Below are 27,897 nucleotides of genomic sequence, written 5' to 3'. Positions count from 1 at the left end.
GCAGGAGAAGCTTGTCTCAGGAAGAGCATTTATGCTAAGCCCTGAGAAGAGTGAAGTGAGAGAGTCTTGTGGATATGTGGGGAAGAGCACTCAAAGATGAGTGGGAGGGAATGGATAGAAGGTGGTCAGTTAGGCTCAGAGCATCCAGATAACACAAGGTGTAGGAGAATTTCAGCTGACTCCGAGTGAAATGGAGAAACCAATCAAACCTTCAAAACAGGAGAAAGCAGTTCGTGAACCACACGGCTGGCTCTTTTAGAAGGCTAAAACATAGGATACGCTCAAAAGAGCAGCAAGAAGTTAACAGGAATAGATCTTGAAACATACTAGAAAGATTTGAATTAGAGATCTAGAAGAGTTTTATTTCAACAGAAAGCCTATGTTCATGAACCGTGTGTCAGGTCTATATTGCTGCATAATTGATTACTCTCTGGTGGTCTAAAACAATTATTTATTATCTCACCTAGTTTCTATGGTGAGGAATCTGGGGGCAGCTCAGTTGGATGGTTCTGGCTCAGGGTCTCTTATGAGGTTCGGGGTGTCATCTGGGGCTGCAGTTTCATCTGAAGACTTGATGGAGGCTGGGGTCATCTTCCAACATGGCTCCCTCACATGCCTGGAAAGTCATTGTCCCTACGTGGTCCTCTTCGTAGGGCCCTTTGTGTGTCTTCACATCATGGCGGCTGGCTTCCTCTGGAACAAGTGATCTAGGAAGGCAAGGCGGATGCCCCAATGACTTTTATGACCCAGCCTTGGAAGTCATTTCAACAACATCCATTTGGTTACACAGATCAGCCCCACTCAACATCAGAGGAAACTATACAAGGTGTTCAGTACCAGGAGGCAGAGAGCATCTGAGGCCATCTTGAAGGCTGGCTATATTCATCTGTTTAAGGTCCTTTTATATGCAACTAAGCTGTTGGAAAAATTTCAAAGTAACACCAGGGGACTCCTTTTAAAAGCTCACTTTAAGCATCCTTTTCATGTAACTGTCTTGGAAAGAACTGACCTGAGTCAAGAACAGATCTGAAACAGCACCCAATTAGACACTAAGACTGAGCAAATCACACAGATGAAGAGGAGAGACTTGGCCCACCTGCAGACAAGGTTGGACACAACGACATAACATGTTTGTGAAAGCACACTTGTGAGCTATAGAAATTTAACTTCATCTGTTTCATTTGAACTAAATGTTTGGGATTTTTTTCCTTGGGAGATTCTGGGAAAACCACATCTGGTAGACCAGCAAGAGGCACTGAAATAGCAGGTTAGGAGGATGAGGTATGAGAGAGTCTCAAATGGGCAGCAGAGTGTAGGTGAAGTTCTTTGAAGTGACTTTGGGGACATTTGCTGTGGTGTCGACATTTAGACTCCTTCTCCAGAGCTCTGACCGCCCTTGGTCATCCCACACTCTCCAGCATTCTTTCTAAGGCTAACCTAGCACATTTGTTCTGCCTCTGTTTCTTTTTTCAGAGGCAAAACCCTCATTTTGTACCTGTGGCCAGGACTAGAGTATGTCAGGATTTAGACACAGAGTGCAAACTCTGATCAGGTAGACAGTGTGGCCTAAATCATGTTTAATTTGAAACACAAGAGGTTTCCTTACTACAGCTCATGAAATAGAGAGCAGAGTCCTTCAAAGTTGCCACCAAAGCCTTTTCTTTATTTCTCTTCAATTCCCCCAAATAGGCTGTTGAGCTGAATTACTCCCTCTTTTCTTGCGTTGGTGGTATAGTGGTGAGCATAGCTGCCTTCCAGAAATGTTGACCTAGGTCACTACATGCAACATATATTCCTTCATGTCTTTGTCCTTGTCTCTCCTTGTTTGGGGAATGCCATGATTATCCTATGGTTGACCCTGGCACAGCCCTGTTCATCAAGAATGTGTGTTACTTTCATTGGGGACCTGGGTGTCTCAGTGTGTTAAGCCTCTGCCTTCAGCTCAGGTCATGATCCCAGGGTCCTGGGATTGAGCCCCGCATCGGGCTCTCTGCTCAGCAGGGAGCCTGTGTCCCCCTCTCTCTGCCTACCTGTGATCCCTCTCTTTGTGTCAAATAAATAAATCTCTTTATTTTTTTTAAAGAATGTATGTTATTTTCCAAGCCTTTTACGCACATCTTCTGTATCTTAAACCATATATCATCCACTATATTCTGCTTTCTGTACTGCAATAATTACTTACCTGTCTTCCCCAAGAATGTGAGTTATGAAAAGGCCTTTTCTAAATCACATCTTGATCTCTAGTTCTGTAGGCCTCGCCCAGGGCACATGTACAAATGTTTGAGTGAAGGAATAGCACTAGATGATAAATCCAATGATCTGCATTGGATTAAATCCACTCATATTGTTTCTAGGGACTTGGTTATTTGCCATGGTATTACTAAGCATCCCCCAGTCTTACCTCTCAAGGCTTTCCAGTGAGGGCAGGGCCAGATACCTGCATTTAAATAGCATTACTTGAACATCTTTTCAAACTGTATTTTAAACAATTACCATTAATTAGAAGGGAGATATCTATTAAACAGTAATAGCGATGTATTTATGGAGGGCAGCATACTTGGCAAAAATTGTATTTTGTGCAATTAATATAAACCTAAATACATATACTATAAACATCTAAAAGGGTAGAAAGATCCTGAAATAGGTTTTTTGTTTGTTTGTTTTTAAGAGAGGGAGAGAGAGAAGCTTAAGTAGGCTCCATGCCCAGCATGGCGCCCAACACGGGGCTCGATCTCACAACCCTGAGATCATGGCCTGGGCCAAAATCCAGAGTTAGATGCTTAACTGAGCCAGCCAGGTGTCCCAATCCTGCCATCTTCATGAGGGCACAGTGAAACTGTGGCTGCCATTCTGGAACAGGAGCCTTTGGTCTGAATCTACAGTGATGAAGTTCCCCTCTGCAGGGATTCTGCCCAGAGTTTTGCTTTTCTTTATATGCCCACAGGCAGCAGAGCAGCTTTCAGAGAAGGAAAACCTGTGTCTTCTGATTGAAGAAATGGGAGGCATTGATAAAATTGAGGCTTTGCAATTTCACGAGAACCCGCAGGTTGCCCTGACGGCTTTGAACATTATCGAGAACCATTTTTCTGAGGTAAGCGTCTTCAGAAGGGAAAGGAGCACCCATGCCTCCTGGCACGCCACCTTCATGGGTGATGACCGGGCAGGTGCCCGTTCTGCTCTTTGAGGTGGGCGACCGGACACGGCTTCTCTGGTGACTTAGCTCTGAGTTTCTCCCCCATCCATGTTGAATGGGCTGCCTTTGAATGGTAGCTTCCTGGCTCCTGAAAGACCATTCTAGGCCCATAAAAGCTTGTCCTGTTGTCTCTGGTTTAGGATTTTATTCTCTTTTTTTACCCCCCTACTTGCTTCTTTTGATGGGGACGGACAGATGGATGGAGTAAGGGAGGGGGTATGATGCTGAGGTGTGGTTTTTTTTTTTTTCCTTTGCTGAGAAACACAACTGAAGCAGGCCCAGCTTTTGAAAAGCATTTTGCTACTTAACACATTTACTGTTCACGGGGCTTCTAACTTCTCTGCGGAAGCAGGGAATAATGACCAGAGAGCATTAGACACTTCTTTAAACCACTTTTTATTGTACTGTGCAACATAAAGTTTACCATTTTAACCACTTTTGAGTGCACAGTTCAGGGTCCTTGAGTACTTTCCCATTGCTAGGTAGACCTTACCAGCATCATCTCTAGAACTTTCCCGTCTTTGCAAAATGAAGCTCTGTCCCCATTAAATACTAACGCCATCCTTCCTCTCCCCACCCCCACCTCCTGGCGACCACCATTTAACTTCCATCTTTGTGAATTTGACTACTCTAAGTACCTCACATAAGTAGAACCCTATGGTATTTGTTCTTTGGGGATTAGTTCATTTTACTCAGCACAATGCCCACAAGGTTCATTCATGTTGCAGCGTGTGCCAGAATTTCCTTTATATTTTAGGTTGAGTATATGCCATTGTGTGGATATGACATTGTTTATCCATTCCTCATAGATACTCACTTGGACTGTTCTATTGACCATTGTCAATAATGTTGCTATGAAAATGGTTGTACAAATATCTGTTCGAATTCCTGCTTTCAGTTCTTTTGGGTGTATATATAGAAATGGAATTGTTGGGTCGCAGGATAGTTCTAGTTTTAATTTTTGAGGAACCACAATACCGTTACCCATAGTGAATGCACCATTTTACATTCTCACCAGCAACACGGGAGGGTTCCTATTTTTTAACATCCTTGCCAGTACTTGTCTTTTTTTTTTTTAAACATAGCCATCCTCATGGGTGTGAAGTGTTATTTCGTTGTGGTTTTGAGTTACATTTGTATTAGATATTTTTCATAGGAAGACGGTAAGCTCAAAGTTAAGTGGCCAGGAGGCTGGGGTTTTATAAAGTGGCACCCCATTAGGCATCAAACTTGAATCAGCAAAATCCGGAGCCATACAATAAATAGGACCATGTTGGTGGTGTGTTGCCTATACTGGTTTGGGACCAAGAGGATGCTCTCTAAGCAGAGAGGACCCAGAACAGCAGTCAGCAGCTTCTGGGTTAAGGCTCCTACGAACACCTTGGAATTAGGAGACCCATCTCTTAAAGGAGGTTTGGATCTCTAGGACTCCTCCAATGGCCCCAGGCTAAAGACTTCTGATTTGGAAGTAACAGCTCCATATGCTGTGTCCTTAATCACCATAAGGGCACTGTTCTGTGCATCAAAACTGCACTTACAAATAAGCCAGACGAGAATACAAATACTGAGTGCTTTCACTTACATCAGAGATCTAGAAGGGTCCAACTCAGACAGACCTCCAACAGAATGGTGGGTGCCAGGAGCTGGGAGAGAGAAGAAAAGAGGGAGCTAGTATTTAATAGGTACAGAGCTTCTGCAGATGGATGGTGGTAATTGACCAGCAATGTGGACATACTTAATGCCACTGAGCCAATGGTTAGAGATGGCAAGTTTCCGGTATGTATGTTTTACCATACACACAAACTCCCATTGAAGATCCAGCCTGAGAAATCTTTCCGTGCTCCTCTCCTCTGAGGGAGACTTGAGGCCGATTTGGAGAAAATTGCTAATCCACGGAAGATGTTAAGGAGTCAACAGTGCAGCAGTAGTATGCTGAGAGCGTGCAGGTATAATAGTGTCTCTTCTTCCCTGAAGGGAGAAGAAAGCGGCGCAATATTACCAGACCTGGACCAAGATCATGAATTCTTAAACGGCTTAACAAAAAAATACCAAGGCCCCCCGATTCCTAAACCAAGGAGCAAACCCTAACAGGGAACTTAAGAACCTTCTATGTCTTGGCATGGCACAGGTATAAAGCATTTTAAACTAAATGTTAATAAAATTTTCAACACATTCACCTCCATCTATCAAAACTGCTGTTAAACTGCATATGTCTTAAAGCCACATGGAATTTTTTCCCTAAGAATGTGTGGTTTAGTGGTTACCTTTAAGGATCTTAAAGGAAGACCCTGAAAACAGTAGAATGGTCTACAGCTAGCTAGACAAATTTCGGCTTTGTAGACTTGGTTTAACCCACCATTCTTATATTTCTTTCCCCTTTCCATTGTCATGGTATGCCTGCTAATACAAAACATTCTTCAGGGAAAGCTGTGTGCATGATAGTCAAAAGGAGAGTGAGAGGAAGATGGGAAGGATGTAGGAAAATCATCCTAGGCAGTGTTGTGATGGATATGGGGTATGTTTTAAGGAGGATTGGACTTGATCCGCCTCTACACTCAAATAATACAAATTAAGTTCTTTTGTGGTGCTGAAGAATCACACCAAAATGTCATGGCCAAAGCAGGTCTTTACTGGTCCTAGACAAGTGAGGAGGAAAGCTGGGTGGGAGTCCATCTAAAATACTGCTGGAATGGTGAGAACATATCTAGGATTTAGTGGACATGAGATCTTCTGATAGGGATCCTCATCAACTTCTGGGGTGATGATGCTCGCTGCCCAGAGCTGTGCTGGTGGGATGGGGTCCTCGGTGTTTTGCTCTTCCACATGGAAATAGAGAGGACCCGGGAGACTCCTTTTCAACTCCCTCTTTCATTCATCAGTTCAGGACACCCTAGCTTGGTACATCTCCAACCAAGCAGAATCCCACCCAACAAGGACTTTGATTCTTAGACCCAGCGACTGAGCAAGTAGAAACAAATTGTTGGCAAGTGTTCATTTACTCCAGCAGCAGGGCCTTATGCTCTGTGGAGTAGACCTTCTCAGTGGTTACCTGCCTTCTGCTTCTCCAAGGCTTCCCTTTGATCCTGTCTGCTCCCCCATACTTTTTTTTTTCTTTTAGTTTTATTTATCCATTTATTAGAGAGCACATGCCCATGAGTGGAATGGGAGGAGCAGAGGAAAGGGATAAGCAGACTCTGCTGATGGCAGAGCCTGATGTAGGACTCAATCTCAAGAAGCCCCTGCTCTTCTATACTCTTATGGCAAATTTTTTTTAAGTAGCCAGAAATAGTTTCTGTTGCTTACAACTGAAGAATCTTAACTGATAAACATGGATGAGAAACTAAATTATAACTAGTTATTTAAATGGAAATTAAATTAAATGTGGGGCTCGATTCCAGGACCCTGTGATCATGACCTGAGCTGAAGGCAGAGGCTTTAACCCACTGAGCCACCCAGGCGCCCCAATCCTATACAAATTTTTTAAAAATTAAAACACAACTAAGAATGGAAAAAAAATAATTCTACCATTTCACACAACTGTTCTGGATTGATTATTTTTAAGTAATCTCAATGCCCAGGGTGAAGTTTGAACTCATGACCCCGAGATCAAGAGTCGCATGCCCTACAGATTGAGCCAGCCAGCTGTCCCATCAACACAACTGTATTTACATTTGTGTTTTTCCCTTCCAGTTTGAGTCCATGTATACATTTTTTTTCTTTTATCTGATCGAGATCCGATTCTTTTTCAACATTTTAAATGCCACCTTCTCCCCCTCCCCCATCAGAAGACTGAAGTTGAGGGGAAGGCAGAAGGTGAGGTGCTTTACAAAAATAACTTGAGAAAAAAAGTTTGAAACCCTGTTGAGGTTAGTCATTGCCCAAATGGCCTGACCTTGTTGACTCAAAATACTATTAGCCTTTTTCTCCCCTCCCAGTCAACTATTTTTACAAAAATTGCATAACAAAGGAGCATTTGTAGTTGCAGGATACTGATACAAACTTGTCTAGCAAGATTTTTAAAAAAGGAACTATCTGCCTATCCTACAAGGCTTAGGTGCAAAGAGTTGGTGTTAGTCACCTTCTGGCTGGCTGCCTATGAGCTTGGACTCGGTGTTGGGGTGACTGGCAGAGCAACAGAGAGAAGGGAGTAACTGGCCCAATGTCAGCTTTATGATGTAAAAGCTGAGCTGGAACAAATGACTCTTGCATTTACCTAAAGCTTGTCATGTACCATGGAAGAGAAGCCATTCTCCTGTCTACCCTACAGTCCACAATTTACCTGTCGCCTATCTTCCTGAAACATGGGGTGACCATGTTTAATGACAACAGAACATGATATTTTAGGCATAGTAGCAAAAATAGCCAGATGTGAAGTTCTGGGCTGTGGGGTCTGGTCCTGGCTCTTTTTCTAAATAGTTGAAGCCAGGGCAAGTCCTATAATTTCTCTGTTCCTTAATGCTTCGCCTGTCAATCCTTTACATTCCTTTGGGCTTTCAGTTTTTATCTGCAAAATAGGGAGCTTGGGTTTAGTAAATTACTAGTTGTATAATGTCTCCATATATTTTCTAATGTGCAAGTCATAACCTTGAAAAGGTAAAGTGTGGCAGAAATGGTTATCAGTCTCCACCGAAAGAAAGTGGAGCTCACAATGTTGCTCAATATGTCTTGCATCTTTTATTAAGTGGGAGAGGAGAGACTCAGCTACAAACCCTGATGTATTATCTGTTATAGAACAAATTTCCCTAAAACTTAACAGCTTAAAAAAAACTCTATTAGTTTTTTATGGTCACACATTTTTTTGTGGGTCAAGGATCTGGAGACCGCTTGGCTGCTGGTTCTGGCTCAAAGTCCCAAGAGAGTGCATTCAAACTTCTCCTAAAACCGCATATCATCTGAAAGCTTAACTGGGGGAGGATGTGCTTCAAAATTCACTTACATGGTAGGTAGTAGGTTTCAGTTTGTCCAAGGCTGTTGGCTGGAGACTTCAGTTCTCCATCAGACAGGCCTTCCATAGGACAAGCTAGCTTCTCCTAGAGCAAGTGATCTAAGAGTGCGTACGTGAGAGAGACTGGTCAAGATAGAAGCCACAGTCCTTTATAAGATAATCTCAGAAGGTGATATACTATCACATCTACCATATGCTGTAAGTTACACAGACTGACCCTGGTAGAATGTGGGCTACACAAGAAAGTGGAAACTAGGAAACAGGATCATTGGGAGCCTCCTTAGAGGCTGACTACCCCACTCTGCCACTCTACCATGTGTTCACATTTTATTTATTTATTTAAAAAGATTTTATTTATTTATTTGACAGAGACACAGCGAGAGGGGGAGTGGGAGAGGGAGAAACAGACTTCCCACCAAGCAGGGAGCCGAATGCAGGGCTAAATCCCAGGACCCTGGATCATGATCAAGGCAGATGCTTGATAACTGAGCCACCCAGGTGCCCCAGTGTTCACATTTTAAGAGACATCATTCTGATGATAGCCTAGGGTCAGTGAAGTCTCTGCAAAGAAAAAAAAGAAGCAAAGAACCAAATGGAAATTTTAGAACTAAAAAATATAACGGAAGCCACCTGGGTGGCTCAGTGGGTTAGGCTACTGCCTTCGGCTCAGGTCATGGTCTCAGGGTCCTGGGATCGAGCCCCCATCAGGCTTTCTGCTCAGCCTGCTCCCCCCGCCTCTGCCTGCCTCTCTGCCTACTTGTGATCTCTCTCTTTCTGTCAAATAAATAAATAAAATCTTAAAAAAAATAACGGAAATTAAAATTTACTAGATGGGCTCAATAGCAGAATGGAGCAGACAGGAAAGAATTAATGAACTTGAAGATAGACCAATAGAAGCAATTAAACCTCTAGATCCAACTACCAACCTACAGGAAATACAGAAGACAGAGAAAAATGTTAAATTACACCTCAAAGATGTAACTGGCAAAATTCAGACTGTAAGAAACTCTGCAAGACCATTCTATTTCCTCATTGAATAAATTCCAGTGAATAAAATCACTCATGAAGGAAACTTAGAGACTTAAAGACTATTGACCACCACCAGAATATGTGACTTATTAGCTCTGTTCTGGTTGTAACAAATGTAAAATAAATAAAACACGTGACATTTAGGAGACAGCTGGAAACTTGAACATTGAATGGAGGTTTGATATTAAGTGTTAATTTTTTAGGTTGAATAATCATGTTAAGGTTATGTTTATAAAAAAGTCCTTATCTTTCAAAGGTATGTACTGAGTGATTACAGATGGAAGATGTTTGAAATTTGTTTCAAAGTACAGGATAAGGAAAGTGGAAGAGGGAGAGATAGATAGGGTAGGACTGGCAATTCAATAATGGCTCCAGGGGCTGGTGATGGGACCATGGGGGGTGTGGGTATTATGCCATTCTTTTTTTTTTTCCCCTGTGAGCATAGGAATTTCCCAATAATTAAAAAAAAAAAAAATTAAAAGCCAATATGTCCTTTTACTTCACAAAGCTGATCATCTGACCCTTCCCTACCCTGATAGTAAACTGAAAGATTGTTTCCTCATTTGGGTAGGAAAAAGATCTCTGTAATAGAATACATTAAAAGCAGATTCATGCTGAATGCAGGGGGATTAAGTAAATTGTTTAGGGAATGGTGAGCCCCTACTTCCCCACACCCTACTGGATAAATGGAATGCTACCAGGCAGGTGTATATCTTCCACACAGGATCCTAGAAGATCTTCCTCAGGGAAATGTGACCTTCCCAAGAGGAAAGACCTAAAGACACTGACATTGTGAGTTCCACAAGGAAACAACCCAACTAGATTACCCCAGGGTCTCACCACTTCTGATCAGCTTTTTAGTACCTCACTTAAATAAATAGATCAAGAACCACCAGACATTTGAGGAAGTCTTCTGACATAAACGAGACAAAAACAAATAGAGCTGGTAGGGGATTTGAAAGAAAAGCCATGCAAAGGAAAGAAAATTAAACAAAAAACAATACTAGCATACTCAAGAGATAAGGTATTTCTTCCATGAAGCAAAAATAAGATGCTATTTTTAGGAGTCCAGGATCAAAAAGGACTCTTGGAAATTAAAAATGATAGTAGGAATGAACAATGCAACAGTAGGGTTGGATGATGAAGTTGAGGAAATCTCCCATAAAGTAGAGCAAAAGGACAAAGATAAAAATACAGAAAAGATGAGGTTATATAAATACTGAAGTCTAGCGGCATCTGGGTGGCTCAGTTGTTAAGCAGCTGCCTCAGCTCAGGTCATGATCTCAGGGTTCTGGGATGGAGACCACATCTGGCTCCCTGCTTAGCAGGAGGCCTGCTTCTTCCTCTCTCTCTGTGTCCCTCTCTGTCAAATAAATAAATAAAATCTTAAAAAAAAAATTGACATCTAAGAGATGCAAAATCTCAATAGAGGCATTCCGGAAGTAGAGAATGAAAAAAATAAAGGATAGACAATTATTAGAGAAATAATATTTTCCAAAGCAGAAGTAGACATTTCCAAACTTAAAGGTTCCAGTGAGTAGCCCAGAAAAACGGATTAAAATTAACCTTTGCCAAAGCACATCATTGTAAAATTTCAAAACTCTGGTAAAAGATCCTACAAATTTCCAGAGAGTAAAGACAAGTCATGTACAAAGGTCAAGAATCAGAATGCATTTCTTCTTACCCACCCAGTTAAATCTTGTATCACTCTTTAGGATACTCAGTCAACTAATCTATTCATGGGAGAATCCTAATGGGAACACACAGATGTGTGTATATAAAAAATCTGAACCAATTATCCAGAAAAATTAACCTAGGCCCCCATTCTTAAGTATGCATGATCAGGCGCAAGAAGAAAACCACGATAAAAGAGAAAGGCCAAGGTGAATGAAACAACTATTCCCAGGAGAAACAGACATAATTCAAGAGACGCCAGGGAAATTACTCTCTGTATTTTCAACAGATTTGAGAAGCTAGGGACTGCAGGCATTAAACAAGAAGAGACAATGAAACAGGAACCAGGAACCATCTCAGATTAATTATCAGGACAAAATTCAAGGTAAGGGTTTGAAGGTAAACATAAGGAAAGATGGAACAGAGCGAGATAGAAGTTAGGAGAAAAATGAGAGAGGATCAATTTATGGAGACCCACCATCTGAATAACTGGAGTTCCAAAATAAATAAATAAATAAATAAATAATAAGAAACGGAAAAAACACAGGGAAAGACATATCAAACAAATTATAAAAAAATTTATCAAAACTGAAGGACTCTCTAGGTTGAAGGAATCTCTAAGTTGAAGGACTCACTTGGAATGCAAAGCTGAATAAATGAGAAAAAGATGACTATCTACAGTCAATGTTGTGAAATTTCAGACCACCAAGAATAAATAGAAAATCCAAGAAATTTCCAAGAAGAAACAATGTTATGTACAGAAGAATGAGAATGAGATTAGCATCAGATTTCTCTCTGGGGCCACTGAATGGTAGAATATAGTGGAACAAAGCCTTAAAAGTTTTTTGGTTTTTTTTTTTTTTTAATGATTTTATTTATTTGAGAGCGAGAGTAAGAGTTGGGGGAGAACTCCCTACTCAACCAATGTGGGGCTTGATCCCAGGACCCTGAGATCTTGACCTGAGCCAAAGGCAGATGCTTAACTGACTGAGCTATCTAGACACTCCAAAGCCTTGAAAGTTCTGAGGGCAAAATTACTTACTACTGAGAATTCTCTAGTCATAAGGCATAGTAGTATTTTCAGATATAAAATCAGGAGGCTTACCTTTCAAGTTATTTTCTAAGTAAGCTACTTGAGAATGTACACCATCCAAAAAGGGTGAAAACAATCCTCCCCACCCCACCCCCCCATCACTAAAAAGAAAAACACAAGATAAAAAGTAGAGTCAACTCAGAAGTCCATTGAAATGCAATCCCAGAATAACAGTTGTACAGTGAAGCTGGAAAGTGGTTTTTTCCTTATTAGAACTGAAAGGCAGCTCCAATCAGAATGTTTTCAATGGGAGGAATGAAATAGACCAGAGTAACAGAATGACCAAGAAGCCCGATCATGTTAATGACTTGATGAAGAAAACAGACATCTCTTCCATCAGTAAGAAGAAAGTAAGGCAATTAGAAATAAAAGCTAAAAAATTATGTAAGAAACTTATGGCCAAACAGGAAGCAAACCAAAATGTGGTGTGATTTTAATCTTGATTCTGTAACAATTAACTTGTGGAACCAGCAGATAAAACAGGGAAGTCAACTCTGCTTGCAGAAGAGAATGTGAACGTTGTCGTCCTTGAGGTTGTCAGAGTTTACTTGATAAGTATGGAGGTGCGAGTATCGAGGACAAGTATAAGAGAAGGTAGGGATATTGATATCTTCATCTAACGTGGAGGAGATCTTGAGTTACAGGCTGATGGAAGATCAAACACGAGCTCAGAAAAATTTTTAAGTACAAATAGAAGAAGCAAAAATACAAAGCAAGTACCAAAATGGAGTCAGGAGGAGGGAACTCCTTATCTTCCACAATGGGGAGTCAGATAATGTCTTAAATTAAATCAAGAAATACCAGTGTGGGGGCGCCTGGGTGGCTCAGTGGACTAAAGCCTCTGCCTTTGGCTCAGAGCATGATCTCAGGGTCCTGGGATCGAGCCCCGCATCAGGCTCTCTACTCAGCAGGGAGCCTGTTTCCCCCTCTCTCTCTCTGCCTGCCTCTCTGCCTACTTGTGATCTCTCTCTGTCACATAAATAAATAAAATCTTAAAAAAAAAAAAGGAATACCAGTGTATTATATATATTATCATTATATTTTATATATTTTATATATTATTATATATTTACTATATTACTATATTTATGTATTATATAAATATATATATTATTATTGGTGAATATCTAGTAGTATATATATAGAAAAAACATTCTGGGAGACTATTCACCAAATTGCTAATCTCTGGCTAGAAGAGAGGGGAGTCCCATTTCTATTATTGCTGGTGTTTTAATAATAATTAAAAATAGAAAACCTCAAAAACATTAGAATTGTGTAATCTTATGGTGTATTGCATGAATATGAATTTGAGTCCTGAATTCCTGAAGCATAACTCCATACAATAAAAGTCTGATAAATGACTTGGGAGTTACCAGTAATAAAAAGGCGTTTCAGTGTGTGAGTTTCTCTTCTCTAAAGCAAACACCCTTTCACTCAGTTTGGGTGAATCATAAATGGCAAAAGATTCCATGTGTCTGATTTGCTTGTCTTTGAGAAATGTGATTGTTTAGAAAACACTTAAAGTTTTTTTTTTTTTTGGTTTTGTTTTTTGTTTTTTGTTTTTTTGGTGGGGGTAGGGGAAGTGGGAGAATCATAACATTTAACAGTTATTAAAACTTATGGGAACTTTCTTATTTATTTATGAAGTTCTGGTTACTACCTATATATTCAGCTGAATAAATTTACGAGGGAAAGTCTTCTCTGGGAGGCGGCGGTTTAAATACAAACACCTCTAGATTAAGCACAGTTATTTAAATGACACTTTTACAAAGGGTTTTCACAGATAACATCTTCCATACCAGTAATTCTTATAAAAACAGCATGATGTTGATATTGTATCTATTTTATAGAGAAAGAAATTGAAGCTCAGAAATGTAAGGCAATCACCCATGATCACATAACCAGCAAATAGGGGAGTATTTAAGCCCATTCAGCTGATGCCAGATCTACTCAGAGTTGTATCCCTAATGTGGGGGATCACTGAAGGATTCATTGTTCTGGGTTTACCCTGGTTCTTATATGCCTTGGGTTCTTAGATCTCTGTACATTTTAAGGAAAGGAAACTCTGGTGATTGTTAAAGATTTTGTGACATGTCTCTAGTCTTGAGGAAAGGTAGGGAAGGGAGTGTTTGGGTCATCAAGATATCCGAATCCAAAGGAGGCTTGGAAGTGATTTTTTTTTGTTTCTGGGTGGGGGACACTCCACCATCACTGATTGGAAGGTGAAGACGCAGGTGCAGATGTGGGAGACTTGAAAATGATTTTTTTATGGGACTTCTCTAGACGGATTTCCAAGGAGAATACCTACCCTAATAACCAGGTATACTGTAGACAGGGCCTTTCTCTCTCTTTGCCTGTGGCCATAAATCTGGCTTCCCAACTACAGGTACCCTTCTAGCAAAACTCTAGGAACGTTCTAAGCTGAGTGCCCAAGGATCAAGTTGGCAACTCTTTCTTTTGAACCTGCAGTCCAATTCTTCCCAATAAGAAGAAAACTAGCTCTTCGTCAAAAAAACAAAAACAAAAACAAAAAAAACCCTAGTGCTACCCCAATACTGTATTTCAGGCACGGACAAGTTCATAGCTTGCCTAAGTCATGCACTGTTGGCACCAGTCCCCCAATAACCCGTTTCCCTCCTGCTTAAATAGGAATTATTCTGCAAAGGATTGCATTCAGATTGTGGAAACTACTTTAGGGGAAGGATGCATTAGGTAATGGATGGGTTCCATAAAACATCTCTAATGATTCTTAGCTCTACCCTTTTTCGAAGGAAGGCATTCTCCTAAGACCAGCCCAATGGAATTATCAAAGTATTCCATTCAGATGCAATATAGTTTATTTGAGATAACAATATTCAAGAGTCTTAATTTTCATCAATGACTAGAGAATTCAACCATAATCCAAATGCAATGTAGTAAGTACAGTTTTTTTCCTTTGCAGCTAGTGCTTTCCTTAGAATAAAACTGTATTCCCATATGGTTCCAAAGACTTTGACTTATTAGAGAGAGGCATGGTAGTCCTGTCCTGGGCTTAGTTAAGACATCACAGACTTTGCTCGCTGAGCAAACTGCCATGTCTAAATTGATTATACCTCTAAGTGACAACTTAAAATGAAAACTCACAGCAGAAATAGATGTGGCTTGTTGAGAAAGCTGTTCAAGTCTTTGCAAAAGCAAGTTTTGGGGCTGCTTTATGAGAAAAAAAGTTACCAGCCATACATCCTGAGTATCAAATTTAAATTGGTAATGCTCCTGAATGGATCACAGCTCATTTTTGGAAACGCTTTAGAAACTTGAAGCTTAAGACATATGCAAATCTTTTTCTATGTGCATCCAGGTGAAGCAGCCAAACCCTTCCCCTTGTCCCCTAAAGGTAAGCTCTCAGTGTAGCTCTTCTGTCTTATTTATACATTATTTGCTTTATGTGGTGGTTTCCACTACCAGACATGAGCCACAAAATTCAGGGCCATACCCTATTGACCTTTTAAAATTCTTTGCCGGGGGCGCCTGGGTGGCTCAGTAGGTTAAAGCCTGAGCCTTCGGCTCAGGTCATGATCTCAGAGTCCTGGGATTGAGCCCCGCATCGGGCTCTCTGTTCAGCGGGGAGACTGTTTCCTCCTCTCTCTCTCTGCCTGCCTCTCTGCCTACTTGTGATCTCTGTCTGTCAAATAAATAAATAAAATCTTTAAAAAATAAATAAATAAAATTCTTTGCCAAACAGCTTGATTCAATAATGGACAAAGGACTTAAATAGACATTTTTCCAAAGACCTACACATGGCCCACACGCACATGATAAAATGATAAATGTCATTAGTCGTGGGGGAAATGCATTATTAAAACCATAATGAGATACCGCTTCATGGCCACTAGGATGGCTACTGTCAAAAAACAGAAAGGATGAGGAGGATGTGGAGAAATTGAAACCCTTGTATATTCTTGGTGGGAATGTAAAATGGTGTGACCATTATGGAAATCAGTGCAGTGAGTCCTCAAAAAATAAAAATAGAATTATCATAGAATCTCGCAATTCCACTTTTGGGTATCTACCCCCAAAGAATCGGAAGCAGGGTCTTGAAGAGAGATTTGTATACCCGTGTTCACAACCGTATTATTCACAATAGCTAAAACATGGAAGCAACCCAGATGTCCATCAACAGCAGATGAATGGATTAGCGAAGTGTGGTCTCTCCAGACAATGGAATATTACTCAGTCTTAAAAGGGGAGAAAATTCTAACATCTGCTACAAAGTGGATTAGTTTTTTAAAAAGATTTTATTTATTTATTTGACAGAGATAGCAAGAGAGGGAACACAGCAGTGGGGGTGGGAGAGGGAGAAGCAGGCTTCCTGCCAAGCAGGGAGCCTGACTGTGGGGGGGGGGGGTCGATCCCAGGACCCTGGGATCATGCCTAAGCTGAAGGTAGGCACTTAACAACTGAGTCACCCAGGCGCCCCCAACATGGATTAATCTTAAGGATATTACATTCAGTGAAACAGGCCAGTTAGAAAAAGACAAAATATCATATGATTCCACTTATATGAGGTCTCTGGGATAGTCAGATTCACAGAGACAGAAAGCAGAATGGTGATTGCCAGGGTCTGGGGGAAGGAGACAGTGGAGCATTGTTAAATGTGTACAGGGTTTGTTTTACATGATGAAATGAGTTCTGGAGATGGGCGATGGTGAAGCACAACATTCTGAATGTATTTAGTCCCACTGACTTTACACTTAAAGGTAGTTAAGATGGCAGATTTTATATTATGCATATTTTGCCATTAAAAAAAAAAAACTGGGGGAAAGAAAACCTGACAACTCATATCCAAACTACATAATGAATGCCTATAAATCAGTAAGAAAGACAGAGAATCCCATAGGAAAATGGAGAAAAAAACCCAAAATATTGCATGTGCACTTGGCTAAAGGGATTCTGAATAGCTGAAGTAATACCCTATTAATAATCAGAAAAGGTGGGGCAGCTGGGTGGCTCAGTGGGTTAAGCCTCTGCCTTTGACTCAGGTCATGAACTCAGGGTCCTGGGATCGAGCCCCGCGTCGGATTCCCTGCTTGATGGGGAGTCTGCTTCCCCCACCCCCTCTGTCTGCCTCTCAGCCTACTTGTGAACTCTCTCTGTCAAATAAATAAATAAGATCTTTAAAAAAATAATAGAAAAGGCAATTTAGGGGCGTCTGGGTGGCTCAGTGGGTTAAGCCTCTGCCTTCAGCTCCGGTCATGATCCCAGGGTCCTGGGATCCAGCCCCACATCGGGCTCTCTGCTCAGCGGGGAGCCTGCTTCCTCCTCTCTCTCTGCCTGCTGCTCTGCCTACTTGTGATCTCTGTCTGTCAAATAAATAAATAAAATCTTTAAAAAAATGCAAAAAAAAAAGAAAAGGCAATTTAATATAATGCTCATATTAGTCAAAATACAGTTTAACATAGTGTTTACATTAGCCCCAAAGTGGGACCTTCAAATGTCTATGAATGGATGAATTGACCTATAGTTATACTATGCAAACCATAAAAATAGGCGAACTATAGCCACAACACAATAATATGGATGAATCTCAGAAACATAATGTTGAGTTAGAAAAAATCAGTAGCAAAATAGTCCAGACTGTATGGATCGATTTACAGAAAGTTCAAAAACAGGCAAAAGAGATACTTAATTGATGAAACTATAAATAGAAGCGACGAAATTCGAATAAGAGGAGCGTGGTTCCCCGCGGAGGAGGCTGGGAAACGTTGTGATTGGGAGGACGAATGTAGGGGTTTTCTGGGACCTGGAGATGTTCTGTTTCTTTACCTCCTGGTGACTACAGAGGAGTTTCACTTTTCCTTACATGTGTTACATTTCAGAACAAAAATGTTTCTAATACCAAAAAAAAAAAAAAAAAATTCCTTGCACATTGCCAGACACACTGAAGTTTCCTGATAAATGTTTGCTCATATTCTACCGTATAATAAAGAGAGAAAGTGAGCTTATGTTATAAATCAGTGCATACAAATGACAAAACCGGTTTCCTGGTGAGGAAAAAATGGGCATCAGCAACCTATTCTGTGGCCTAAGCCCCACCTTCCCCTCCCTCCAGGGAGATCCTAGGCAGACAGAGGGTTGGTTGATGCAGTGTAGAGAGATGGACTGATGGACAGAACGTCTACTTTAAGCACGTGGACAGTGCTAAGGACAGGCACCGAAGAAAGGATGAACTTGGGTTGGAAATAGCTATCCTTGAAAATCTTTATCATGTTCACTTAGCAGGAACGGAAGCTAATAATTATAGAAGCATCCCTCCCTCACACACTCCAGAACCCCAAATTAACTTAATTTGTTTATATGAATGCCTTTAAATAATGAGGTACACAGCTCCCGCCCCTTTCTTGGTACCAGGGGAATGTTTGTCACATTCATCTGTACTTGTTTCTATTTTTGCACAATCAGGGTAAGATTAGAGCCTTGCCGGAGCTCCACAGAAAGATGAGTTTGATTCAAACACTGTGCAGAATGCAGAGAGCAATGATTTGGTGACTGGTTCAGCGCATCTGTTGGACTGGAGAATTGGGTCACCTCCTTGCCAGCACAAACCCTGGTTAATATTTGTCACAGATGGGCACTTACTACAACTCTTCTTCTTCTTATTTTTTTTTTTTTTTATAATTAGCACGACTGTGTGTGATTCATGAATTTTCCGGTGAATTCTTTCAGCCTTTCCTCTTGTTAGGATTCCTCTGTCTTCACATTAGAGTCAGCATGTGCTTGGGGAATCAAAAACTGAACTCTCTAAATTCCTGGTATCAGTTTAATCAAATCATAGCAAATGTTAGTCTGCTGCCTTCCTTCCCCGATCGTGTTCGTGAGTCACACATTAGCCATATGAGGGGTTGTTCAGTTCTCTTCCTATTAGGGAGAAAGCCCTCCTGTGTGTAGTTTGGACAGGAGGTAGTGCCTAGTTCTCATTACAAAAGTCAAAGTGGCTTTATCTTCCCCTCTTATTGTCCCCTAGCAGCCAGGGCTTCAGGGTCTGGTATAGACTCAGCCTATTGGGAACTCCCTCTAGTGCTTACAATCTTGAGATGTACGGAAAATGGCATTAAGTCCTAGGGGAGCAGGGGTCGCGTCCTGGCCATACTGTTTCTCATTAAGAAAAAAAATCTTCTCCTTGGCTGTTCAGGTGTTTTGATCATTGCCCATACTCTATTGTGAAATCTAACAAGGATTCTGTAACCTCTCCCCTTGACCTTGCCACCCCCGAAACTCTTCTAATATATCTCATTTTTGCTTAAATTACCTATAACTGTTTTTGACATTCTGGCCAAAGTATCTTTGTTTTGGATTTTGCACATCACTTCTCTCTTCCTAAAGTTGGGGTGATACGAAAGTGCCTTTCACAGAGGCTCTCACATGCAAACCTGTATCAGAATCACCCGGAGGGTTTGTTCAACCGTGAATTGTTGGGTCTACCTTCTGAGTTTCTGATGCAGTCAGTATGGGATGCTGCCTGAGAATTTGCATTTCTAACAGTCCCCTGCTGATGCTGATGCTCTGTGGGCCACGTATTTGAGAACCATTTGCTTAGAATACAGGAGCACTTCCTCTAGCCCTGTCCGAAACTAGCAACAATTTTTAGCCAATACACAATGATTCAGAGTGTTACTTGGGATTTCCTTTGGTTTGTTGATTTCCTTGGTTATTGTTGCTTATATATTACAGATGAGATGCAACAAACTTAGAGAATACTTATTTTTCTAGACCAATAGAATCATGAGATTCTGAGGGAGTAGTAGATCAAAGCCTGGGCATCAACTTTGTTTATTTACAATAAAAATGTCATGTCTGAAAAAATGAGTTGATTATATTCTTAGCAGTGTCTTGATTACTTTATTAGGATAATCAATTGTTTAAAACACTGCTCATCTAAGTGTCTACTCTGTAAACAAAACTACATTTTTAAATGTATAAAAGTAGTTCAGTCCTTTTCTCATTTCCACTATGGCCTGATCTGTTTCTGAACATTGACTGTGAGGTTCAACTATGATCTCTCTCTTTTTTTTAAGATTTTATTTATTTGAAAGAGAGAGAGCAGGAGCAGGGTTGGTGGGGAGGGGCAGAGGGAGAGGGAGAAGCAGACTCCACACTGAGCGGAAAACCCAATGTGGGGCTCTATCCCAGGCTCCAATCCCAGGGCCTGATCCCTGGACCTGGAGAACATGACCTGAAGGCAGAGGCTTACTTGACTGAGCCACCCAGGTGCCCCACAACTAGGATCTTTTAAGGAATTATTTTTTTCTAGAATTGTCCCTAATTACTTGGCTGCATATATTTGAAGAAATAATCTAAATCTCAAATAATTCCACAGCCATAAAATACAACCACTTACCTATTAGGATGGCCAGAAGGGAAGACAGTGACAATACCAAATACTGGCAAGGATGCAGAGAAACATTGCTGGTAGAAAAATAAAATACTGGGGCATCTGGGTGGCTCGGTGGGTTAAGGGTCTGACGCCTTTGGCTCAGGTTGTGATCCCAGGTCCTGGGATTGAACCTTACCTCGGGCTTCCTTTCCCTCTCCCTCTGCCTGCCACCCCCCTGCTTGGTGGCACTCTCTGTCAAACAAACGAATAAAGAAAGAAAAAAAGAAAATCCTTAAAAAAAAAAAAGTAAAGTAAAATGCTACAGCCACTTGGAAAAAGTTTGGCAGTTTCTTAGAACACTAATCGTGTAATTTCCATATGACACAGTAATTGTACTCTAAGGCTGTTATTCCAGAGAAATTAAAACTTACTATGTTCTCAGAAATGCCTGCCCATGAATGTTCATAGCTGTTTATTTATAGTAACCCAAAACTGTGGAGTTAGCCAGCTGTCGTCCAATGGGTGAAGGTTAAAAAGTGATACATCCAAATCGTGGAATACTAGTTAGTAATAAAAAGAACAAACTATAGAAGCAGATTACAATTTGGATGAGTCTCCTGGGGAATTATGTTGTGTGAGAAGAACCTATTCTCGACTACATAGATGTAACATTTTTGAATTGGCCACATTTTAAGAATGGAGGGTAGATTAGTTGTCAAGTGTTGGTGGTGGGACAAAAGGACATGAGGATGAGGAGGGTGTGCTGTTGGTGTGTTCAGTAGTTTGTGGTGGTGAATACTTGGACCCACGCAGATATTAAAAATGTATAGAACTTCATACACTTACACAGAAGTCCGAGTAAGACGGGGAAAATCTGAATGTCATTGGATTGTATTGATGTCAATATCCTGGTTGTGATATTGCACTATAGTTTTGTAAAATGTTACCATTGGGGAAACTGGAGACAGTGCACAAGGGATCTCTCTGTGTTATTTCTTATAACTGCATGTGAATCTACAATGCTGTCAATAAACATTTTAATCAAAAAAGACCCTACTGGGGTTCCTGGATGGCTCAGTCAGTTAAGTAATCCAACTCTTGATTTCGGCTCAGGTTATGATCTCAGGGTTGAACCATCTCAGAGATGGAATCCCATGTGGGCTCTGTGCTGAGTGTGGCATCTGCTTAAGATTCTCTTTCTCCTTCTCCCTTTGCCCCTTCCCCCTGCTCATGCATGTGCACTCTCTCAAATAAACAAAACAAAAAGATCCTATCAAAGATAATAAGCTCTATCAATGATAAAAATAGAGTAAGACTTGCATATTGGTAATTTTAAGAAAGATTTATTTTTAAAATTTTATTAAATAAAATTTTATCATAAATAAATAAATTATATTAAATAAATAAATTTTATTAAATATATTTTACAATAAAAATTTTTATTTTATTAAATTTTTTTTTATTTATTTGACAGACAGAGAATACAACTAGGCAGAGAGGCAGGCAGAGAGAGAGGGGGAAGCAGGCTCCCTACCGAGCAGAGAGCCCAATGCAGGGCTCGATCTCAGGACCCCAAGATCATGACCTGAGCCAAAGGCAGAGGCTTAACCCACTGAGCCACCCAGGCACCCTGGATATTGGTAATATTAAGCTCAGTATATAATTAAAGGCTACCTGGCATAGAAGGATAGATAAATATGTTAGCTAATCACAATTTTGTATATCTGATTGTTTTAAAAACTCAATGTTGGGTGAAAAGCAAACGAAGCTCAGATCCTGGATCTAGGAAAGATCTTAAAGGCTGGTCTGTTCGAGCCACTGGCCATAGGTACTAGCTCATGCCTAGCAGTGTACTCCCGAGAGGTGCTCAGTGTAGCCAGCAGGGAATCTCTGCACAATATTCCTGATTTCCCTCGGGTAATAGCACTAGTAGGTTTGGAGGAAACCTACTGGAGGAAACCTAGGTTTGGAAGAAAGACTAGCATATGCATTTTACATGTACTAATAAGAATTACCCATCACCAAGGGTCTATTATCTCCATTGTATGGATGAGCAAACTGAGGCTTGGCGACTTTCATACACTTGCTCTGCCACCAACTGGTAACACGGTGGGGCCAGAGTGTGAGTGTATGTGGGCCATAGCCACCCTCTTTTCAGGATGCATACCCACTGCCTTCCAAAGGGGTTTCTGCTGTGTTGGCTCCTGAACACACACATATGGGATATTCCCAATGTGATTTGCTTGATCATTTCCTTCCAGACTGAGAGTTCTTAATCTAGGGGCTATGGTTCTTTACAGGATCCACAAATTGGTTTTAGGAGATCGTGAGTCCACTGAAATTGGATGTAAATTTGGTGCCTATTTGCACATATGATTTTTTCTGGGCAAAGGACCCAGATGATGGTTGTTTCCATCAGATTCTCTGAAGCGGTTTGGGACTCAAAAGACGGGTTGAGAAGCACTGCAGTTAGATCCAAAGAGAGATTTTTACCCTCCCCCTCCCCGAAAGTGTTTGAAATGCCCAATAACACTGACAAAGGCAAGTGATACATCTGGGAGAAATAAAATAAGCTGCCAAATCCTACACAGAAAGCAGGGTCAAAATCGTTCTTTCGTAAAGTCATTGCAAAGAGGATACTTGAAGATACTCACCAAATTTCATCTCTGTCTCAGCAGAATTGTTAAACACTTCCCATCTACTTGTCTAGATATCTTTAGAAAATAGCATTTTTGATAAATTTGATAAACGATGAAAGGATATCAAAGTACCTTAAGCTCAGGATAAGGGCTAGTCCACAGGCTTAGCACAAAATTGTGGCTGATGAATTTTATGTGGGCCAATTCCTTTTATCATCTTTATCAACTTTTTAAGATTTATTTATGAGAGAGAGAGAGAGCATGTGTGTACGTGCATGCATGGGGCAGCAGGGGGAAGAGGGGAGAGTGGGGTGGTGGGTAGAGGGAGAGAGAGAGAATGAATCTCAAGCAGACTCCTGGCTGAGTACAGAGCCTGTGTAGGGCTTGATTCCAGGACCATGAGATCAGGGTCTGGGCCGAAATCAACAGTCGGATGCTTAACTCACGGGCCCACCTGGGCGCCCCTCATTTTTTTTTTTTTTCCAACTTTTCGTTAGAGTCAGGTGTGCATATAGAAGATCCAGCAGCTACAACATTACTGCTCTTGAACTGAAATCTGTGGTGGAAAATACATTCATTCTCTGCACAAGTCCTTCCCTCTGCCTACAATGCCCTTGTCCAGTGAACTTGAACACTGCACTTAAGTCCTGGTTGGAGGTCTTCTATGACTCTTGTTTGATCTTCCCAACTTTTTCCTCTCAGGCAGAATGGTCTTGTCAGTTATGTTGAACCCTCAGTACACACCAAAGTCACCGTGTCCTCGTCAGTGGTTCTGTGTCTGTTTCATCCGGGCCACTAAGCCTCTGAAATGCTATACCTGTGCCTTATTTATTTTGTATTCCTTGTCCCTAGCCACATAGTGAGTGGCTCGAGTTTGCTGATGAATAAAACATTAGCTTCCATTTAGGAAGGCCCTCCTAGTGCAGCTGCGTTGAAAGACACCGTTCACCGTTTGGTGTATCTAGTTAAATGACAACAACAATTACTTGTTAATGAGTAAATGAAATGCCTTTCGGTGACCTTCAGAAATGACCTTCTGACTCAGGTGTTGAGGAAACAATCAGGAAAAGGAAGGCCCAGACAGGTAGGCAGGTAAGAAAACAATGAGGTTAAGAAGCATCCGGAGCAGCTAGGGATCAGAACAGGGGCCAGTAGCACTCGGCTAAGCAAAGAAAGAGAGGGTTAGCTTGGTTGACAGAGAAGGGACTTCTAGAATATGAGAATGAAGAGAAGGGGCAGATACTGGGTGGACTGAAAATTGAATGGGGATCACTTGGGAGCAGGGATTAGAGACTCTAAATGGATTTTTTCAGACCCCAGGGACTCACTCTTAGCAACAATCACCTATAACCAGATTCTGGGTCTGCTGCTCTGTTTCTTAAACATAACTTGCATTCTTGAATATTTCACTAGAATTACTGAAAGTCTGAGCTGCAAGGGGCCATAGAAATGATCTGGGTGTGCCTTTTTTTTTTTTTAGATTTAATTATTTGAAAGAGCAGGAAGGAGCAGAGGCAGAGAGAATCTCAAGCAGGTTCCATGCCCAGGGATGTGAGGCTTGATCTCACAACCCCAAGATCATGACCTGAGCTGAAATCAAGAGTCAGCCACCTGAGTGATTGAGCCACCCAGGGGCATGTCTTTTATTTGACTGACTGAGGCTCAAGAGGCAACTTTGAATCCAGCCCGGAGACACGGGGCTTACTGGGTTCAGCCTGAGGCAGGGAAGCATGTCTAGGCAGAAGGCTCTATTCTGAAGACTGTGACCCCAGAAAAGGTCCCTGACTGCAGGGGGTGGCTACAGTGGCTCCGGAGCCTGGTTTTCTTAAGATACAAACCAAATAAAGGCTTTCAGAGAATTAGGATGTTGGTCAAAAACAACTTTGGTAAACAAGCCCAGCTTTTCCTCTTTATTAACATAGTATTTCCTCTCCATTACAGGTTAACAAAGAGAGGAGTTTGCTGGAGAAAGCCTAACGAGCTTTTAGTTCTACCCTGCAGCTCTGGGAAGAGGGGAAATGTTAATTTTTAGTTCAACTGTGCAAGTCTGGGAGGGGTCAATGTAAGCAGAAGGCCATAAAGCTGCCTTTTTTGTTGGTTTGAATTGTATGCAGATTGGATAATAACAAACATCTACCTCTCTCTGTACCATCTTGTTTACCTTGTCCATTTATGGCACTTCCAGCCATTCTGGAAACTCTGTCACGGGTCAATAGACCGCACTAGTTGCACAGAATAAACCTAGGGGACTTTGTGTCTTTGAGATGTCTCCATTGAAATTGCATTCTCGAAAAGCCATTTACTTAAAAAAAAAAAAAAAAGTGCTGCATGACTATTTGTGCAAGGTGTTTGGTGTGTAGTAACAGGCCACTGGTTTACCTAATCCTCTTTTCAATAGCTATCACGGACCCCAGAGGCTTGAGAGAGACCTGGAAAATCCATTCCGCCCGCATCTGCTGACCCGTTGCCCTGGAGAAGGTGGAGAAGACCGAGGGCGACGGCTCGTGGGCCCAAACGGGGCCTCCACCCTCGCTTCCCCTTCCGCCGGCCTCCAGGGCGTGCTCCGCTCCCAAGCCCGGATCTCCTTCGCCCGGGTCGAGGCCGGAGGACGCGGGAAGCCACGGCCACAGGTTCCAGACCCCGCGCGTCCAGAGCGCCGCCCGCAGCGTAGCCCCGCGGCGCGCCCCGCCCCGCCGTGTCCGCGGCCGCGCGCACGCAAGCAGGCGCGGGGGCGCACGGCGCGGGTACGCGCAGGGCCGGGCCGGCACGGCGGCGGGAGCGCGCGCGGCTCCGGGAGGCGGCGGCGGCGGCGGCGGAAGCAGCGAGGGCGGCGGGCGTCCGGCTCTGAGGAGGTGGTGGTGGTAGTGGTGGTGGCGGCAGCGGCGGCGGAGGCGGCGGCTCGGGACTGGGCTCGGCTGGGAGCGGGAGAGGGTCGGGGGCGCCGGGTCGAGGGCCGATCCCCCGGCTCGACCATCCTCCTGCCGCCCGGACGCCTGGGCCGCGGAGTTTGTGTCCCGGCTCGGACCCCGGCGCCCAGCCCGGAGCCGTAACCTTGAGGCGGCGGCGGCGGGGCCGGGCCGGGCCGGGCCGGGGGGCGGCGGCGCTGGATCCGCGGCTGCCCGATCGTTGGCGGGAGATGTCGAACCCCGGGACGCGCAGGAACGGCTCCAGCATCAAGATCCGTCTGACAGGTACGGCCGGCGGGAGGCCCACCCGCCTCCCCCCCAGCCCCCCGCACGGCTCGGCGCCCGCTGGCGCCCCGCACGGCCCCCCAGCAGCCCCGGAATTTCCCGCAGAGCGCCCCGGTAGAGTGGCCCTCCCCCACGCCGGCCGTTGTCCCAGGACCTCGTCACCCCCCTCGGCGAGTGCCCCTCGCTCCTCGCTCCCGGCCCCGCCCCCTCGCTGTTCCCGGCCCCGCCCCCTCGCTTCTCACCCCCACCGCACGCCCCCCCCCCCACGGCCCTCCGGCTTCCCTCCTTTTCCTCCCACCTGCCCCGTCGCGTCCCCCCTCCAGCCCCCTTCCCGTTTCCCCCCGCCCCCCTGTCCTGGTCGTTCCCCTTCCTCTCCCCGCCTTGTCCCCTCGTTTCTCCCCTCGTGGCCCCGCCCCCCGCTGCTCAGCCCCCTTCCTCCCCCTCGCTTTCTTCCCTCTTCCCTCACCTGCCTCCTCGCTTTCCCTCCTGGCCCCGCCCCCTGCCCTGGGTCCCGCCCCTCGCTTCTCACCACCTTCCCATCCTCTCTCGCCTCCAGGTCTCTCCTCCGCCGTGCCCCCGCGCTTCTCCCTCCAGTCCCCCGCTTCTTACCCCCTCCCCCATACTCTCGCCCTTCCTCTCTCTACCGACTCCCCAACTTGCCCCCTGGCTTCTCCCCTCCCGGCCCCGCCCCTTTATTCTCCCTTGGCCGGGCTCCCTCACTTTCCCCCTAGGCCCCGCCCCCTCATTTTCCACTTAGTCCCGCCCTCGCTTATCTGGCGGCCCCGCCCCCCTGCTTCTGTCTCGCTGCCTCCACCCTTTCCTTCAGCCTCGAATTCCTCAGTCTTGTCGTGTCGCTGCTCCCGGTCCTGTTCTCCTCACTTCCCCCCTGGTCCAGACCTCTTCAGTCTAGTCCACTTCCTTTCTGCCTCAGGCCAGGCCACTCTCTGCTCCCGATCGTGCTTCTTCAATTCTTTTCTGCATTGCACTTTACCAACCCCGCCCCTCTCCCCGCAACCTCCTTGAGCCCTGAGTAGGGCTGAGGGTCCCCCCGCCCCCCACTGGAGGCTTTGGCAGCAGCACGAACGCAGACTCCTTGATTCGCTCTCACCGAGTCTTCAGTGAAGTGCCGGTGTCTGCTAGGAGGCTCGGTAGTGCCACCTTCAAGGGGGGTGCGGAGCTCTGCTGAGGGCCGGCGGCGCGGGGTTTGGGGAGTGTGGTCGCCATCTGCCTGGTGGAGGCGCCCCTCGCTAGCCGCCCGGGAGATCTGCCCCTTCGCGGGCCGCTCGGGGCTGCGGGGCTGCGGCCTCCCTCCCAGGTTAAACCCTACCTGAGGCCCGGTCGTGCGCTCCTGCCCGGGGACTTGCCGACCTCCAGTGTTTCCAGCTTGGGAGAGGAAATGAAAAGTTGAGGCCGGTTCCTGTCAGGAGGCTTTCCCTTGGATTTCTGGCTTTCCCTTGGATTTCTGTGTTCCGTGGCCAGTCTGGTCAGAGTCCGGTCAGATCCTTTCCAAGAGCGAATGAGCATTTTGGACACTTGAAGGCAGATGCGTGGCCCTAATTCGTCGGTAAAAATCCAGGAAAACAGCAATGGGTGATTGGTTTCAAACTAAAGTTTCCTTTGAAAGTACGTAGTTGTTGCATGATTTATTTTTTTCAAAGGGATTTTATATAGATAGATAGATAGATAGCTATATATATAGATAGATAGATAGATATATGTATAGTTATATATATGGGGTTTTTTGGTTTTGTTTGGTTTTGTTTGGTTTGGTATAAAGATGTCA

At 43.5% G+C, this 27,897-nt stretch overlaps 2 protein-coding genes and 2 long non-coding RNA genes across 8 annotated transcripts in view; 3 read left to right on the top strand and 1 right to left on the bottom strand.

The window, feature by feature from the left end:
* KPNA7 (karyopherin subunit alpha 7) overlaps positions 1-5,365 on the top strand; it is a 118,372-nt gene extending 113,007 nt beyond the window's left edge. Inside the window, exons 11-12 of the mRNA XM_032328487.1 lie at positions 2,945-3,091; positions 5,168-5,365. Of these exons, the coding sequence (XP_032184378.1) occupies positions 2,945-3,091; positions 5,168-5,281 (261 nt within the window). The 3' untranslated portion in view covers positions 5,282-5,365. The remainder of the gene's footprint in view (positions 1-2,944; positions 3,092-5,167) is intronic.
* On the bottom strand, positions 351-27,588 carry LOC116581336. Its single transcript, XR_004282012.1, has 3 exons — positions 27,442-27,588; positions 4,776-4,836; positions 351-707 (listed from the first exon to the last, which is right to left on the bottom strand). It is a non-coding gene; the product is annotated as an uncharacterized LOC116581336 (long non-coding RNA).
* LOC116581337 lies at positions 23,987-25,572 on the top strand. The gene is made up of 3 exons (XR_004282014.1): positions 23,987-24,015; positions 24,865-24,985; positions 25,322-25,572. It is a non-coding gene; the product is annotated as an uncharacterized LOC116581337 (long non-coding RNA).
* SMURF1 (SMAD specific E3 ubiquitin protein ligase 1) overlaps positions 25,733-27,897 on the top strand; it is a 106,644-nt gene continuing 104,479 nt past the window's right edge. For 4 of the 5 annotated variants that reach the window (XM_032328469.1, XM_032328467.1, XM_032328466.1 and 1 more), the window contains exon 1: positions 25,733-26,114. In XM_032328469.1, coding sequence (XP_032184360.1) covers positions 26,060-26,114 — 55 coding nt within the window. In that variant the 5' untranslated portion in view covers positions 25,733-26,059. Of the gene's footprint in view, positions 26,115-27,589; positions 27,738-27,897 lie in introns of those variants that run through there. The other variant, XM_032328468.1, reaches the window with a different exon arrangement.

This window comes from Mustela erminea, chromosome 20, assembly GCF_009829155.1.
Source record: "Mustela erminea isolate mMusErm1 chromosome 20, mMusErm1.Pri, whole genome shotgun sequence".
Classification (NCBI taxonomy): Eukaryota; Metazoa; Chordata; class Mammalia; order Carnivora; family Mustelidae; genus Mustela; species Mustela erminea.
The sequence above is the reverse complement of the archived record's forward strand: the minus strand, read 5'-3'. Positions and strand labels throughout refer to the sequence as shown.